Source organism: Rana temporaria, chromosome 5, assembly GCF_905171775.1.
Source record: "Rana temporaria chromosome 5, aRanTem1.1, whole genome shotgun sequence".
In the NCBI taxonomy this organism is placed as follows: domain Eukaryota; kingdom Metazoa; phylum Chordata; class Amphibia; order Anura; family Ranidae; genus Rana; species Rana temporaria.
In genome coordinates this window covers 185,831,673-185,846,389 of record NC_053493.1, presented here as the reverse complement: position 1 = coordinate 185,846,389, position 14,717 = coordinate 185,831,673, and the positions used below count along the sequence as shown (strand labels likewise).

At 45.0% G+C, this 14,717-nt stretch overlaps 1 protein-coding gene across 1 annotated transcript; it reads left to right on the top strand.

Annotated features, from left to right (window-relative positions):
* Window positions 1-7,547: 7,547 nt before the first annotated feature.
* Window positions 7,548-12,587, top strand: LOC120940527. Its single transcript, XM_040353445.1, has 2 exons — window positions 7,548-8,432; window positions 11,756-12,587. Exons 1-2 carry the CDS (start codon window positions 7,718-7,720, stop codon window positions 12,331-12,333), a joined length of 1,293 nt encoding a protein of 430 aa, XP_040209379.1. The 5' UTR covers window positions 7,548-7,717; the 3' UTR covers window positions 12,334-12,587.
* The last annotated feature ends 2,130 nt before the right edge of the window (window positions 12,588-14,717 follow it).

The window sequence follows — 14,717 nt, the reverse complement described above, 5'->3', positions numbered from 1 at the left end:
AGATTGTAGCCTGCAATTAGCACAAATACCGTATTTTCCGGCGTATAAGACGACTTTCTGGATGCAAAAAAATGCATCCAAAGTCGGGGGTCGTCTTATACGCCGGGTACAGTCTCAGTACTCACTTTTTTCCCAGCGCTGACAGTGTCCCATGCTGCGATCGCGATCGTGAAGGATTTCAAAGCCGCGCCTTCACTGCAGAGTGTTCTGTGATAGGATGAACAAAAATCTTCCCAGCAGCGCCTCTGTTCTTTGTTCCTCCTATCACAGATGCCTTCTCATCCTCGGACGAGATGAGAAGACGTCCGTGATAGGCGGGAAACATAACAGAGGCGCTGCTGGGAAGATTTTTGTTCATCCTATCACAGAACACTCTGCAGTGAAGGCGCGGCTTTGAAATCCTTCACGATCGCGATCGCAGCATGGGGGACTGTCAGCGCTGGGGAAAAAAGTGAGTGTTAATGCACTGGGGGGGGCAACAAGTTCAGGCACAGTGGGGGCAAGTGATGGCAATGTGGGGGCATGTAATGGCACAATGGCAATGTGGGGGCATGTAATGGCACAATGGCAATGTGGGGGCATGTAATGGCACAATGGCAATGTGGGGGCATGTAATGGCACAATGGCAATGTGGGGGCATGTAATGGCACAATGGCAATGTGGGGGCATGTAATGTAATGGCACAGTCTGGGCATGTAATGTAATGGCACAGTGAGTAATGTAATGGCACAGTCTGGGCATGTAATGTAATGGCACAGTGAGTAATGTAATGTAATGGCACAGTGAGATTTGAAAAAGCCTGTTTCTGTCAGCGGTTCTGGCTACCCCTCAGCTTCCAGAAAGACAGTAAGAAGGGGGTAGTCTTATACAGTGAGTATATCCCAAAATCAAAATTTTTCCTGGAAAATTAGGGGGTCGTCTTATACGCCGGGTCGTCTTATACGCCGGAAAATACGGTAAACATAACAAGAATGTGTTTGTTGTCAGGAAATACCAGATTACCTGAAGCTACTGTATCATTACTGAAGACAATAGAATTACCTGCAGGCAAAATAGTATATGTGTTGCTTGAAACCTAACATACTATTGTATTGTGTAACTATCGTGTCCTGCTGTAATTGGTTGTACCGAAGGGGGGTTTTCCTAATGATGAATGCATAAATATGCTGTGTGACAAATAAACCAGTGTTAGTTGAAATCCACCATAATCCAGAGTGGCTTTTAATTATCCGATGCGCATCAAAGATTCTTCCACACACCCAAGAGTCCAACCCGGGTACAGAGGAACACCACCAACCTTACATTAACCCTTTCCCTGTCAGTGACATTTTTACAGTATACAGTGCACAAATGTGTCAAAAGTGTCCGCCATAATGTCGCAGTCTCAAAAAAAAAATGCAGATCACTGCCATTACTAGTAAAAAAAATATATAATAAAAATGCCATAAATCTACCCCCTATTTTGTAGACACTATGGGCCAGATCCACAAAGAAGTTACGTCGGCGTATCTATTGATACGGCGCGTAACTTCTAGGATGCTCCGGCGTATCTTTGTTTTGTATCCACAAAACAAGATACGCCTGAATGTTGGCTAGATCCGACTGATGTACGTTTTAGTACGCCATCGGATCTTAGGTGCATATTCACGCTGGCCGCTAGGTGGCGCTTCCGTTGATTTCCGCGTAGAGTATGCAAATTAGCTAGATACGCCGATTCTCAGAACGTACGTCCGCCAATTTTTTTTACGTAAGGCTTTTTTCGGCGTAACATTACCCCTGGCTCTATGAGGCGTACGCAATGTTAAGTATGGACGTCGGGATAGCGTCGAATTTTCCGTTGTTTACGTAAAACGTTTGCGAATAGGGCTTTGCGTATATTACGTTCACGTCGAAAGCATTGACTATTTGCGACGTGATTTCGAGCATGCGCACTGGGATACCCCCACGGACGGCGCATGCGCCATTAAAAAAAAAAAACGTCATTTACGTGGGGTCAAGTTGAATTAACATAAAACACGCCCACATCTTAGTCATTTGAATTACGCGCCCTTACGCCGACACATTTACACTACGTAACTTACGGCGCAAATTCTTTCTGGATACGGAAACTACGCTGTAAGTTACGGCGGCGTAGTGTATCTGAGATATGCTACGCCTGCCTAAAGATAGGCATATCTTTGTGGATCTGGCCCTATAACTTTTGCGCAAACCAATCAATATATGCTTATTGCGATTTTTTTTACCAACAATATGTAGAACAATACATATCGGCCTAAAAAAAATAGGATTTTTTGTACTCACCGTAAAATCCTTTTCTCTGAAGTCCATGGACGGACACAGCTCCTTAAATCTTGACAAGTGGGTTATGTTCCCTGTTTACAGGAGAGGACTAGGCAGAAACATGTTAAATAGTTAAATACATGTTACATTAACAGAGTTGAACAGCCCCGCCCAGGGGGCGGTCCCTCCAGACATAACCCTCCTCACTGCAGCTTGCAGCCTCAGTTCGTAACAAGCAGTACAAACCTAAAAAGGAGGGGTGGGAGCTGTGTCCGTCCATGGACTTCAGAGAAAAGGATTTTACGGTGAGTACAAAAAATCCTATTTTCTCTTATCGTCCATGGACGGACACAGCTCCTTAAATCTTGACAAGTGGGACGTCCCCAAGCAGTGTCAAAAAACGAGGGGTGGGAAATATATCAGTAAAAACAATTTTAACTTCACCCCAAAACAAGCAGAGCTCCTCAACGGAGGAGGTGCAACTTTAAACAACCGCCGGCAAAAACTAGCGGCTGAAAAAAACATCATAAGATGCACTCACAGCAACCATGTAAATTCTGGAAAAAGCGTGAACGGACGAGCAAATCGCCGCCTCGCACACCTGTGAGACCGACGCATGATGTCGGAAAAAAAAAAAAAAAAAAAACCCAGGAAGCACCAATTGCCCTGGTCGAAAGTGCCGTGACCGGAAAGGGGGGCCCGCCCTTAGGAGCATAGGCCTGTATGACGGCCTGCCCGATCCACCGAGAAATGGTGGTCGACGAGACCGCCAGGCCCTTTTGTGAACCAGACACCGACACAAAAGAGAGTCAGAAGCTCCGAAATGGAGCCGTAGTAGGCTGGTATACCCGCAAAGCGCGTACCACGCCTAAAGTATGAAAGGCCGAAACCTCCTTCGGAAGAAGGGAAGGTCGCGGGCGCACCATCACCTAATCATTATGGGGGATCAAGCATGGCGGCTTGCAAGACAAGACCGCCAACTCAGAAACCCCTCTAACAGAGGTAAAGGCCACTAAAGGGGCCACCTTCTGAGATAGTGTCAAGAGAAAATCTCTCTGATGTTTCCAAAAGGAAGGTTCCTGAAGAACCGAGAGCACCAGAGTCAAAACTCATGGGGGAAGAGATGGGCCAAGAGGGGAAAGTATATGACAAACCCCTTGCACACAAAAAAAGGGGACCCACCAGGGAACGGGCCGCAAAAAGGCCACTAAAAGAACACAGCCAAGGCTGAAATCTGCCCCCAAACGGTGCTTTAAGCAATTTTTAGATCCAATCCAAGCTTTAAAAACAGCAGGACCCTGGACATTGAAAGTACGCCCGTGGACGTCACTCCATCCCTTCGCACCAAGAGAGGTGCGACGGTAGATCCTCCGGAAGAAGACTACGGTGCCCTGTTGAGATGACCGAGTCAGACAGACCCTGGTCACCTAAAGTCTGGCTTCCAATAACCATGTTAAGCAAGTCAGTGACTGTACAACAGGAGGAAGTATGGGACCTTGAGACAGGAACCTCCTGCCCTGGCAATCGCCAGGGTGCCTCCGCTACCAGGCGCCCGATATCAGCGCACCAAGGACGCCGAGATTAATCTGGAGCGATTAGAATCATCGGGATCTCCTCAGCATCCACTCTGTGGAGCGGCCGAGGAAGCAACTACCATGGAGGAATGGCAAAAAATCACCGATACAGACAACACAGGGCCACCAGCGCGACTGACGCGTCTGTACAAGATCACTAGACCTGGCCACTAACTGACACCCTTGCGGCGGAGACAAGCTGCCAGGAGATCCATGCCATGTGAGGCTCACCTCCTGCAAGGGAGCCGAAACACCCCAAGCACAAAGACCAGTCGCCCTGGTCCAGCATCTGGCGACTCCAGTAGTCTGCCTGCCGGCATACCTGATGGTAGACTGAAGCCACGGCCGTGGCGTTGTCCGGCTGAAACCAGATTGGTCGACCACAAGGAGAAGCATAGCCTGATCGCCTAAAATAGTAGGACAATGAACAGTAGACAGCACCTGGTATTCCCAGGCGGTCTTCCACCAGGCACTAGCCAGGCCCGACCCTGGGTAGCTACCGAGACCAGACACATTCAAGGAGGTGTGGTCATAGGTCCACGCAAGTCCAGCGACTCAGGGCCGACTGGACCCCCCAGTTTTGTGAACCTCCAGGTTCACAACCCGTGAGCTGGCATTCGTCGTAAACACCGACCACTGGAAGGAAGGAACAACTTCCCGGACCGAAGAGTCGGGAATCTCTGCACCGAACAAATGGATTCCATGCGGAACTACCCGACGTTCACAAAGGTATTTAGGGCCTGAGGCCCATAGAAAACCCCAAAACTCTCGTCCTGCAGGAAAGGTAAAATTACCTTGCAGCTTAGCAAATCCCACACTGCCCAAGGCAGACCGACGTGCCGGGAGGGGAAGACACAAGGACAGAACCTTGTTCTGTGGATAGGAGGAAACCCTATCTAGTACTCCGAAGAGACCACCTCGCAGACCCACTAGTCGGAGAGCAGGGAGGTTTCACTGAATTGTGAACCTGCAAGCCGCCCCTCCCACCTAGAGACAGGGAGGGAAGCCTATATACATTGGCAGGATTTGGGTGCCGGCGTGATCGGCTTATGCACCCAGGGACAGATTAGTCCCCCAGCTGGGCCTTTGACGGCCTGGGAGGGTTGCCCCTAAATAATACACACACATAGTGTGTATGTATATTATGTAGGTGTATGCACACATGTCTTTGGAGGAAACCGGAGTACCCGGAGGAAACCCACACAGACACAGGGAGCGACAATGCAAGCTCCAGGCAGATTGGCGTCAGTGTGCAGATTGGCGTCAGTGTGCAGATTCGAACCAATGACTCTTTTGCTGCCAAGTAATGGAGTTAAGCACTACACCACCGTGTGCATAAAACCATTCTGAAACAGACGCCCTGGATAACAAGGGCGCAGCATTCAATGAAGCATCACAGACCTATATGAGGCCCTGGACCAGCTGGTCCGCTAGGCTAATAACCTCAGGAGAGAGTCGGTGCTCCTCCACTGTCTGGTGCAAAATGCTCACTCTGTGAGTTGTATACAGCACTAGGGGTCAGGACTACTCCAAGATGGCCGCCGAGCGTTCAGAACGCGGCCACAGGAAAAAGGCCAGCACAATGTAAGCTGCGCCATAGCGTGGCTACGACAAAATGGGCGCCAATGGGAGTTTTCAATGTAATTGAAAAATCTCCCAAAAAATAGCGCCAGCGACCACTGAGACCCCAGTGTAGTGGCCACAATAGGCCGCAAGCCAGACCCCAGCATGGTAAACATGGAACGGGTCAGTACTTCGGATCTTCTATCAGTCAGATCCATATAAGTAGGGGTTCCCGCCCGGCGGTGAGGGACTACAAAAGCCCTCAGTGGCTTTTCTCATTCCGCATCTCAGAAATTATCAAAGAAGGGCACAGAAGGAAAAAACCTACACAGCGGTCTGATTTGTGTGATCCAAAAAAAACCGAGCCCTCAGCGGAAACCCAGCTGCACTATGCAGCTTAGGAGAGTCCCTTGCAGCAGTAAAAAGCGCACCCATAAATGCCTTATTCTGCCTTTTTTTTTTTTTTAACTAGGTACCTAGTCCATGGCTCCATAACAGAGCATTCCCCAGGGGATAACGGGGGAAGGGGGCACTCTTTTACCGCCCGCCCGCAGTCCACCCCCACCCTGGCACAAACTGTGTCCAGGACTAACAATAAAAACTCTGTGGGAATCACAGGTGCTAACACCTGCTGCCACCACCAGCATGTGGGGAAGGACCCAGATACTGACTCCAATATTTACATATAGTGTGTATTATAATATGCACACCTGTCCATACAAATAGACAAAAGCTCCTAGAGCCCTATTCAGGGCCTCTCACCCACTTGCTGCGCTGACCAGGGGTAACCAGGGGACTCCCTCAGGAGGAGACTGCACAGCGCTGCCTGTGAGGAAAAGAACCGTGAGGTAACTTTTGCAGGGACTTGTGTTTAAACAGGAAAAGCCTCATAGGGCTGTTTTATTTAAGGATAAGACACAGATACAGCATAAAAAGCAAAACCATTACAGGTGTCACCAATCAGTCAGCGTCTGCTGAAGTATAATCATAAACATCTGTGCTCATCATAGGGCTTTTTACCTCACAGGAAAGCCCAATACAAAAAAGAAAAAACACAGGCCAGATAACACAGTCCCCTCAGGAAGGCCCCCTCCCCCCTGACAGCGGCAATGTTAGCAATGCAGCAAGGCAAAGGAGCAGGGAAGTAAGGGGAAGGGACCCCCGAACCCCAGGAATGCCCAGCTGTACCAACCCACCGAAGCAGGAGGGACTGTACTTACCCGTCCGAGCGAGGACTCGCTGACGCATTCCTGACAGACCTACAACCGCAATGGAGGTAGCTGTCGGCCCGGTCCACTGTGATTGAGGCAACACCACAGCTCAGTCATATGTGGACCTCGGAGCAAAGCTCACCGGCCACCTCAGGAGTCATGAGGTATGGCGTGGCAGACCAAGCCTCTTTGCAAAGGTGTGCCCACGCTTGCTGGTCGGACTGAGTAGACTACAAGGATCTATAATATCCAGCCTGTCTCTCAGCCAACAGTTGAAAGAAGATTCTTCAAGAAAAAGTAAAGTAAAATAAAATAAAATTTCTCCTCAGGGCGCTGGGCCCAAAGGGAGCCATACGTCCTTCTCCTTTGCTAGGCAGAACGAAACTGAGGCTGCAAGCTGCAGTGAGGAGGGTTATGTCTGGAGGGACCGCCCCCTGGGCGGGGCTGTTCAACTCTGTTAATGTAACATGTATTTAACTATTTAACATGTTTCTGCCTAGTCCTCTCCTGTAAACAGGGAACATAACCCACTTGTCAAGATTTAAGGAGCTGTGTCCGTCCATGGACGATAAGAGAAATTGGATATTTATTATAGCAAAAAGTAAAAGATTGTGTTTTTTTTCAAAATTGTCGCTCTTTTGTTTATAGCAAAAAAAAATAAAAGGCGCAGAAGTGATCAAATACCACCAAAAGAAAGCTCTATCTGTGGGAAAAAAAGGACGTAAATTTTGTTTGGGTGCAGCAACGCATGACCATATTGAAAAAAATGCCCCGGTCATTGGGCAGCCAAATCTTCCAGGGCTGAAGTGGTTAAACCAATCCTGTTTGGTGTTAAGGGAAACCATCAGAATGGAAAGGGGGCATTATTTAGTGCCCACATCATGGGATTGTGGCCGGCAGAACAACATGTTTTAAAAAAAAAAAAAAAAAAAAAAATGGCAACTGAAGGTACTGTAGCTGGCAGCTTGGGCGGGAAAAACGTGACTTTCAAAGGATGAGTCATGTTGCTGGGCAAATTAGGCTTCTGAGTCACGTGTTTCCCGGGCTTTAGCAGGTGTTTCAAACTCACGTGTTTCCCGGGCTTTCTACATGTGTTTGAAATCACATGTTTCCCGGGCTTTGTACACGTGCGGGGGGCTATATAAGCCCACCGCTCTGAAGGGTTTTTCAGTCAAGGCCTGGTACGGCATAGTGTGCTTCCCCCCCCCCTTTTTATCTCTCTTACCTCAGGTCATGAAGGATCTCATCAGGCGACTCCTGGAGCGAGCAGCGGAGGACGGCGGGGAAGAATGGCTGAAGAAGTGCCTGGCGGAGATGGAGGCTGAACCTGCCCTTGTCGCGGAGGAAGATGGAGAAGTTGCGGGTCCGTCGGATGCTTTTCAGCAACCGCTTCTACCTCAGACACCATCTCTCCCTTACAGGTGTTCCAGGACCCAGCCACCCGAGCGCTCCCTTGCTGTCTCTGCGGCCCGTGAGGATGAGGTTTCCAGCCTGGGCGGAACTTCCGACACCACCCCTCAACGCAGCAGCCTGCGAATACAGAAGAAGAGGAGGACGGCCTCTCCATCTCCGGTGCGCGTCACGATGGGGAGGGGTAGAGGCCGTCAATCACCAGTGAAGGGAAGGAGGGATCTTTTTTCTTTGCAGGTTCCTATGGAGGAGCAGACAGCGTCACCAGTGGCCAGGCAGACTCAGCTGGACAATGTGACGGCTCCTCAGCGGCTAGAATTCCTTTCTAGGCCGGCTAGCAGCTCACAGAGAGATGACAGCTCAGCGTCCCAAGCTGGAGCAGCGACATCTAGTGGTGAGTTAGGAAACCAGTTGATTTTAAAGCAATTATTGGAATCTGTTAATAATTTAAAAAATGTTATTGCTAGTCAGTCACAATTATCCCCTGCTAATGTTTGGTCAGCACAGGCTTTACCTACAATTTCTCAGTCTGCTATTGCTGTTAATGATAGCAGTTTTGATTCTTTTCTTAATAATCCTACTTCCTCTCAGATCCCTGAAATTTCCTTTAAAGAGCCTCTCCCATGTGAAATCTCTCCTTTGGGTTTTCACTTGTCCACAAATATAAAAGAAAAAATTTGGAAAGGCGACTTTATTGAATTATTAGCTTTACTCCCTGGTAAGGAATTTTCGGGAAAAAGCGACAAAAAAATGGACGAGTTATCAGAAGATAGACGTCGTACTGCTCCAAAATCTTTTTACAATTGGTTACAAGCCTTTTGTATTTATTCTTCCATTTTAGGTGAAAAATTCCCGGATAAGTGTAGTGGTCTATTCCAACATTTGGAGAATATACTTGAAGCGTATAGGAATTTCGGGGGTTTCGGGTGGTATAATTACGATGAATCATTTCGACAGAAGATGTCAGTGTATCCTAATTTAAGATGGGGTATGAAGGATGTAGGTTTATGGTTGAACCTGATCCTTCCGCAGAAACCAGTTTTTTCAAGACAGTTACCAGCGCAGAATGTACCGCCCACTTATAAGAAAGGTATTTGTTTTGCATTTAATGAGTCTCAGTGCAAATGGTCAACGTCGTGCAGATACAAGCACGAGTGTTCCTTTTGTTTCGGGACTCATCCTGTCTCAAAATGTTTCAAAAGAAATTTTCCTGCACAAGGTAGAGAAAACTCTAAAGGCTTGCACTCCGGTGAATCTGCAAAACATGTACCCGTGGCTAATGCGGTACCCAGACAGGGAGAAAGCTGAGGTTTTAATTAATGGATTTTCCTCAGGTTTCACCCTTCCAATTTTTTCAGGGGTCGGCTGCAGCTTAGTAAGTAATTTGAAATCGGTTTTGACACATAGTGAGGTGGTGAGAAAAAAATTAATGAAAGAAATTACAGCAGGAAGGGTCGCGGGCCCTTTTGTTTTTCCTCCATTTAAGAATTTTCGTATTTCCCCTTTGGGCATTGTACCCAAAAAGGAGCCCAATTCTTATCGTTTAATTCATCACCTTTCATACCCAAAGGGTGATTCATTGAACGACGAGATTGATGATTCGTTGGCTTCTGTATCTTACGCAAGTTTCGACGACGCAATTAGGTTAATAAAAAAATTTGGTAACGGGGCATTGTTAGCAAAGACTGATATTGAATCTGCATTCAGACTGCTCCCCATTGCCCCTGAATGTTTTAATTCTCTAGGTTTCTGTTTTGAAGGAAAATATTTTTACGATATGTGTCTCCCTATGGGGTGTTCCTTATCGTGTAGATATTTTGAGACTTTTGCTACTTTTTTGCAATGGGTCGTCTCATACGAGGCTGGCTACAACGGGATTATCCACTATTTGGATGACTTTCTGATCGTAGGACCCCCTGATTCTCCTATTTGTCTTTTAATGCTAGAATTATTTTTGAACATTTCTAAGTTTTTTGGTGTGCCAATAGCCACTGAAAAAACTGTTTTTCCGGTCACGGTTATAGAATTCCTTGGGATCAGTATTGATACTAGGTTGTGTCAATATCAGCTCCCTTTGGTTAAAATAACTAGGATTCAGAATACGATTTATCTTTTTTTGCGTCGGAGGAAAGTATTGTTAAAAGAGTTACAGTCTTTTCTAGGTCTTCTGGCTTTCGCCACTAGGGTAATGCCAGTTGGCAGAATTTTTTCCAGGCGATTGTCTATGGCCATGTCTGGCCTTAAATCTCCGTTTTCCCATATCCGTCTTACTTCGGATCTGAAAGATGACCTTTTGGTCTGGTCGCAGTTTTTATCTGATTATAATGGTCGTACTTTTTTCCAAGAAGATTTTATTTTTTCAGCCGATCTTGATCTTTACACGGATGCAGCAGGCTCGCTAGGTTTCGCAGCAATCTGGGGCACCCATTGGTGCTGCGGTTCGTGGCCCCCATTCTGGGTTGCCAATAAGGCAACCAAGAATATAGTGCTCCTCGAGTTATTCCCCATAGTAGTTGCTTTTGAATTATGGGGAAAATTTTTCAGTAACAAACGAATTTTAGTACATTCAGATAATAAGGGTGTTATCTTCGCTTTAAACTGTCTCTCTTCTAAATCCATATTCGTTATAAAATTATTAAGATATCTGGTTTTACTATGTTTAAGGTTTAACATTTGGGTGAAAGCAAAACATGTTCCTGGAAAAAGTAATCTGATAGCTGATAGCCTGTCTCGTTTTCAGATGGCTCGTTTCAGACAGCTTTTTCCAGAAGCGGATCAGGTTGGATGCACCTGCCCGAGTCAGCTTTGGGATCTGATTTAGCCCCTATTGTTTCGGCTATCAGGGGCTCGATTGCTTCCAAAACATGGATCGAGTACTCGGTTGCATGGAGAAAGTGGCTCTTGTTCGCCGAGGAATTGGGTTTAGCTGGTTTCTCATGTACCGAACAAACGGTCCTTGCTTTTATTTGTTCACTTATGCAACAGAAGTTATCTTTTAATTATATTAACAAGAGCCTGGCAGGAATTTCCTTTTTTCTAAAATTACACAATCTCCCAGCGTGTAACAGTTTCTTTTCGGTTCGTCAGGCTTTAAAGGGATACAGAAGACAGACTTTTACGCCTGACACACGTAGGCCCATTTCATTAGAACTTTTAAGAAAAATTTGTTTAAATACACCTAAGGTGTGTATTTCGGAATTCGAAGCATTATTATTTCATACAGCATTTGTGCTAATTTTCTTTGCTGCTCTTCGAATTTCGGAGCTAGTTCCTAATAATAAAAAAAGTAGTTCAGGTTTAAAATTTAGTGAAGTACGCGTTTCTCAAGGAAAAGTTCTGGTTTTTATTAGTAAATCCAAAACGGATGTGTTAGGTAAAGGGCATTGGCTCACGTTGCATGCATGTGGGGATCATATCATTTGCCCTTACTTAGTCATTTCTAGATACATTTCCGTAAGACCTTCTTGTATAGGTAATTTTCTGGTTCATTTAGATTCATCCCCAGTAACAAGGTTTCAATTTTCTGCCATTTTCAGGCGATGCCTGATTTCTTTAGACCTTGGTCACTTAAAATTTTCATCCCATTCATTTCGCATCGGAGCTGCTACGGAAGCTGCTAGGTTGGGCCTAAATGAGTCTGTAATTATGAGTTTGGGTAGATGGGAGTCAAAGAGGTTTGGTTTATATATCCGTCCTAATCTTTCTCTCTGATTCTAGGTTCATTATCCTCCATCTGGATCATTGGACATTCATTTGTTCATTGGGCTCACATCCGGGCGTGTCAACGATGTTACTCTTCTAACCTGTCTTTGCCTCCTGACTCTTTTAAGATTTTTTGGAAAGGTATTCGTGGTTTGCGTTGGGACAATCTTTGTCACCACATTTCTATTTTATCTCACAGTTTACCTTATCCTGATATTTTGATAATCCACCTTGGGGGTAATGACATAGGAAAGTATTCAACTTTAGATTTGATCTTTAAAATTAAGCGCGATTTGCAGCATATTCATTTGTCCTTTCCTAGTACTAGAATAATCTTTTCTGAAATGATTCCGCGTTTTCTCTGGCTATCTTTCCCGGAGAATAGGTCTCTGGAGAAGATTCGGAGGCGTGTTAATCATTCAATTGAGAAATTTATGCCTATATTGAACAGTTTTTCTTATAGGCACACTGAGTTGGAAGGAGGTTTTTCTGGTCTCTATAGGTCTGATGGTATCCACCTATCTGACATAGGTTTGGATATCTTCAATTCGGATCTCCAGAATATGGTAGAAATGGCCACGGTGCTGGGGTAGGCCGTTTTTTGTCAGCCGACAAAAACCGGCTGGTGGGGACTTTGTATTTATTAGTTATGGTATTCGCTCGAGTTCTATGACTGAGCGAGATCTTAAGAGATGATTAAAGTTTGGAAAATGTTATATTAAGAATTTAAATAATATTGAAAATGTTACTATTAGAATTTTAGTAATATTAAATGGAATATTTATGATTATATAGATTTATTTATACCAATAACGGTGCCGCGGCCATTTCTACTACCAAAATAAAAAAAAAAATGAAAGGATTTATTTATTTATTTATTCAATAAAGTTATTTAAATTATTTTGGTCTATGTTTTTTATTCAAATCATTAGAAGTTAAGTTGTCTTGTACGGCCTACACTCCCATGGAAAGGGGGCATTATTTAGTGCCCACATCATGGGATTGTGGCCGGCAGAACAACATGTTTTAAAAAAAAAAAAAAAAAAAAATGGCAACTGAAGGTACTGTAGCTGGCAGCTTGGGCGGGAAAAACGTGACTTTCAAAGGATGAGTCATGTTGCTGGGCAAATTAGGCTTCTGAGTCACGTGTTTCCCGGGCTTTAGCAGGTGTTTCAAACTCACGTGTTTCCCGGGCTTTCTACATGTGTTTGAAATCACATGTTTCCCGGGCTTTGTACACGTGCGGGGGGCTATATAAGCCCACCGCTCTGAAGGGTTTTTCAGTCAAGGCCTGGTACGGCATAGTGTGCTTCCCCTCCCTCCCTCCCTGTCGCAGCACCTTATGTGGTATGTCACCCTTGAAATCAAGGGGGGACTTTGTATTTATTAGTTATGGTATTCGCTCGAGTTCTATGACTGAGCGAGATCTTAAGAGATGATTAAAGTTTGGAAAATGTTATATTAAGAATTTAAATAATATTGAAAATGTTACTATTAGAATTTTAGTAATATTAAATGGAATATTTATGATTATATAGATTTATTTATACCAATAACGGTGCCGCGGCCATTTCTACTACCAAAATAAAAAAAAAAATGAAAGGATTTATTTATTTATTTATTCAATAAAGTTATTTAAATTATTTTGGTCTATGTTTTTTATTCAAATCATTAGAAGTTAAGTTGTCTTGTACGGCCTACACTCCCATGAAGCTTATAGCACACAAAGACAGTATAATGTACAAATTAAACTCCTGAATGTATAACTTCATCACGCAACTCAACTATAAATTTCCACAGCTTGAGTGATTATCAAAAAAATACTATAAAAAAAAATACCACCACCACATTGAATTAAAGGCTTACCTGAAAGCTGGATCTCACCGGGATTCACAAACGGACCATACCCACCAATTTCACTTCCAGTGTCACATCAAAACATCGATGTCCACAAAACAAAGAAAACACTCCGTTGTGCAGATCATTCAGAGATGTTTTATTAAAAAGCACATACAAAATGCTTCCACTAATAACGAACAAGCTTTTACCTGTATAGCCTGTGGCATATGTAATGATGTCAGTGCCATCAATTGAAAAATTAAAAAGCATATCCTGTCATATAGTGTGTAGTTTCCTTAGTCCATAGCACCTAATGTGGATCCCGTCTGTTCCCTCCTTCCTCTGCGATCTGCATGAGTCACTTCTGACTTGGAGATGGCCACCCCCCAGCACACAGCAGGTGATTGATAGCCTTAGATGTCCGTGTTTCCCAGTAAGACTGTGTAAAATGGGTGTTTCTTTCCCTCCACTCAGGTCTTAAATTACACGCAGCTCTGTGCTGTGCAGTGTGTCACATAAGATCCCTGCAAGTTGGCTTTTTTTCAACCGATGGATAAATAACCGATGGCGCCCACACACGATCGGTTTGGACCGATGAAAACGGTCCATCAGACCGTTCTCATCGGTTTAACCGATCGTGTGTACGCGGCCTAAAAGGAATCATCGTTTAAATATGGCCAGCACCTCCTACCTTGTAGGACAGAGAGCGCATATTAATGCAGTAGTAAACCCTGCTTTGTTACTTTTACCTTCAGGTAAGCTTATAATGAGGCTTACTTGTAGGTAAAATGAATGTCACCTAAATGCGCACCGTTTAGAAGATATTCACATGTTTTGCAGCCAGTTACGTCACCAGTGCATGTGCACTTCATTCTGAATTGGGAGCATAGTGAATGTGCCATCAATCCAGAGCTCTGTGCCTTAACGCCATGAATTGGAGTTACGTCAACGTGGCTCGGCCATTCAAATGATTGGAGCCAGCGACCACAGAAGGAAGACCAGGTGAAGATGACGGTGACAGCACTCCGCTGGACAGCTTAGTTTTAGAGGCAAGACTTTCATAATGTGCTAGAATGCGATGCGATGTAAAAATGTCACTGACACCAACTTGCAGGTGAACTGTATTTTTATTTTTTAC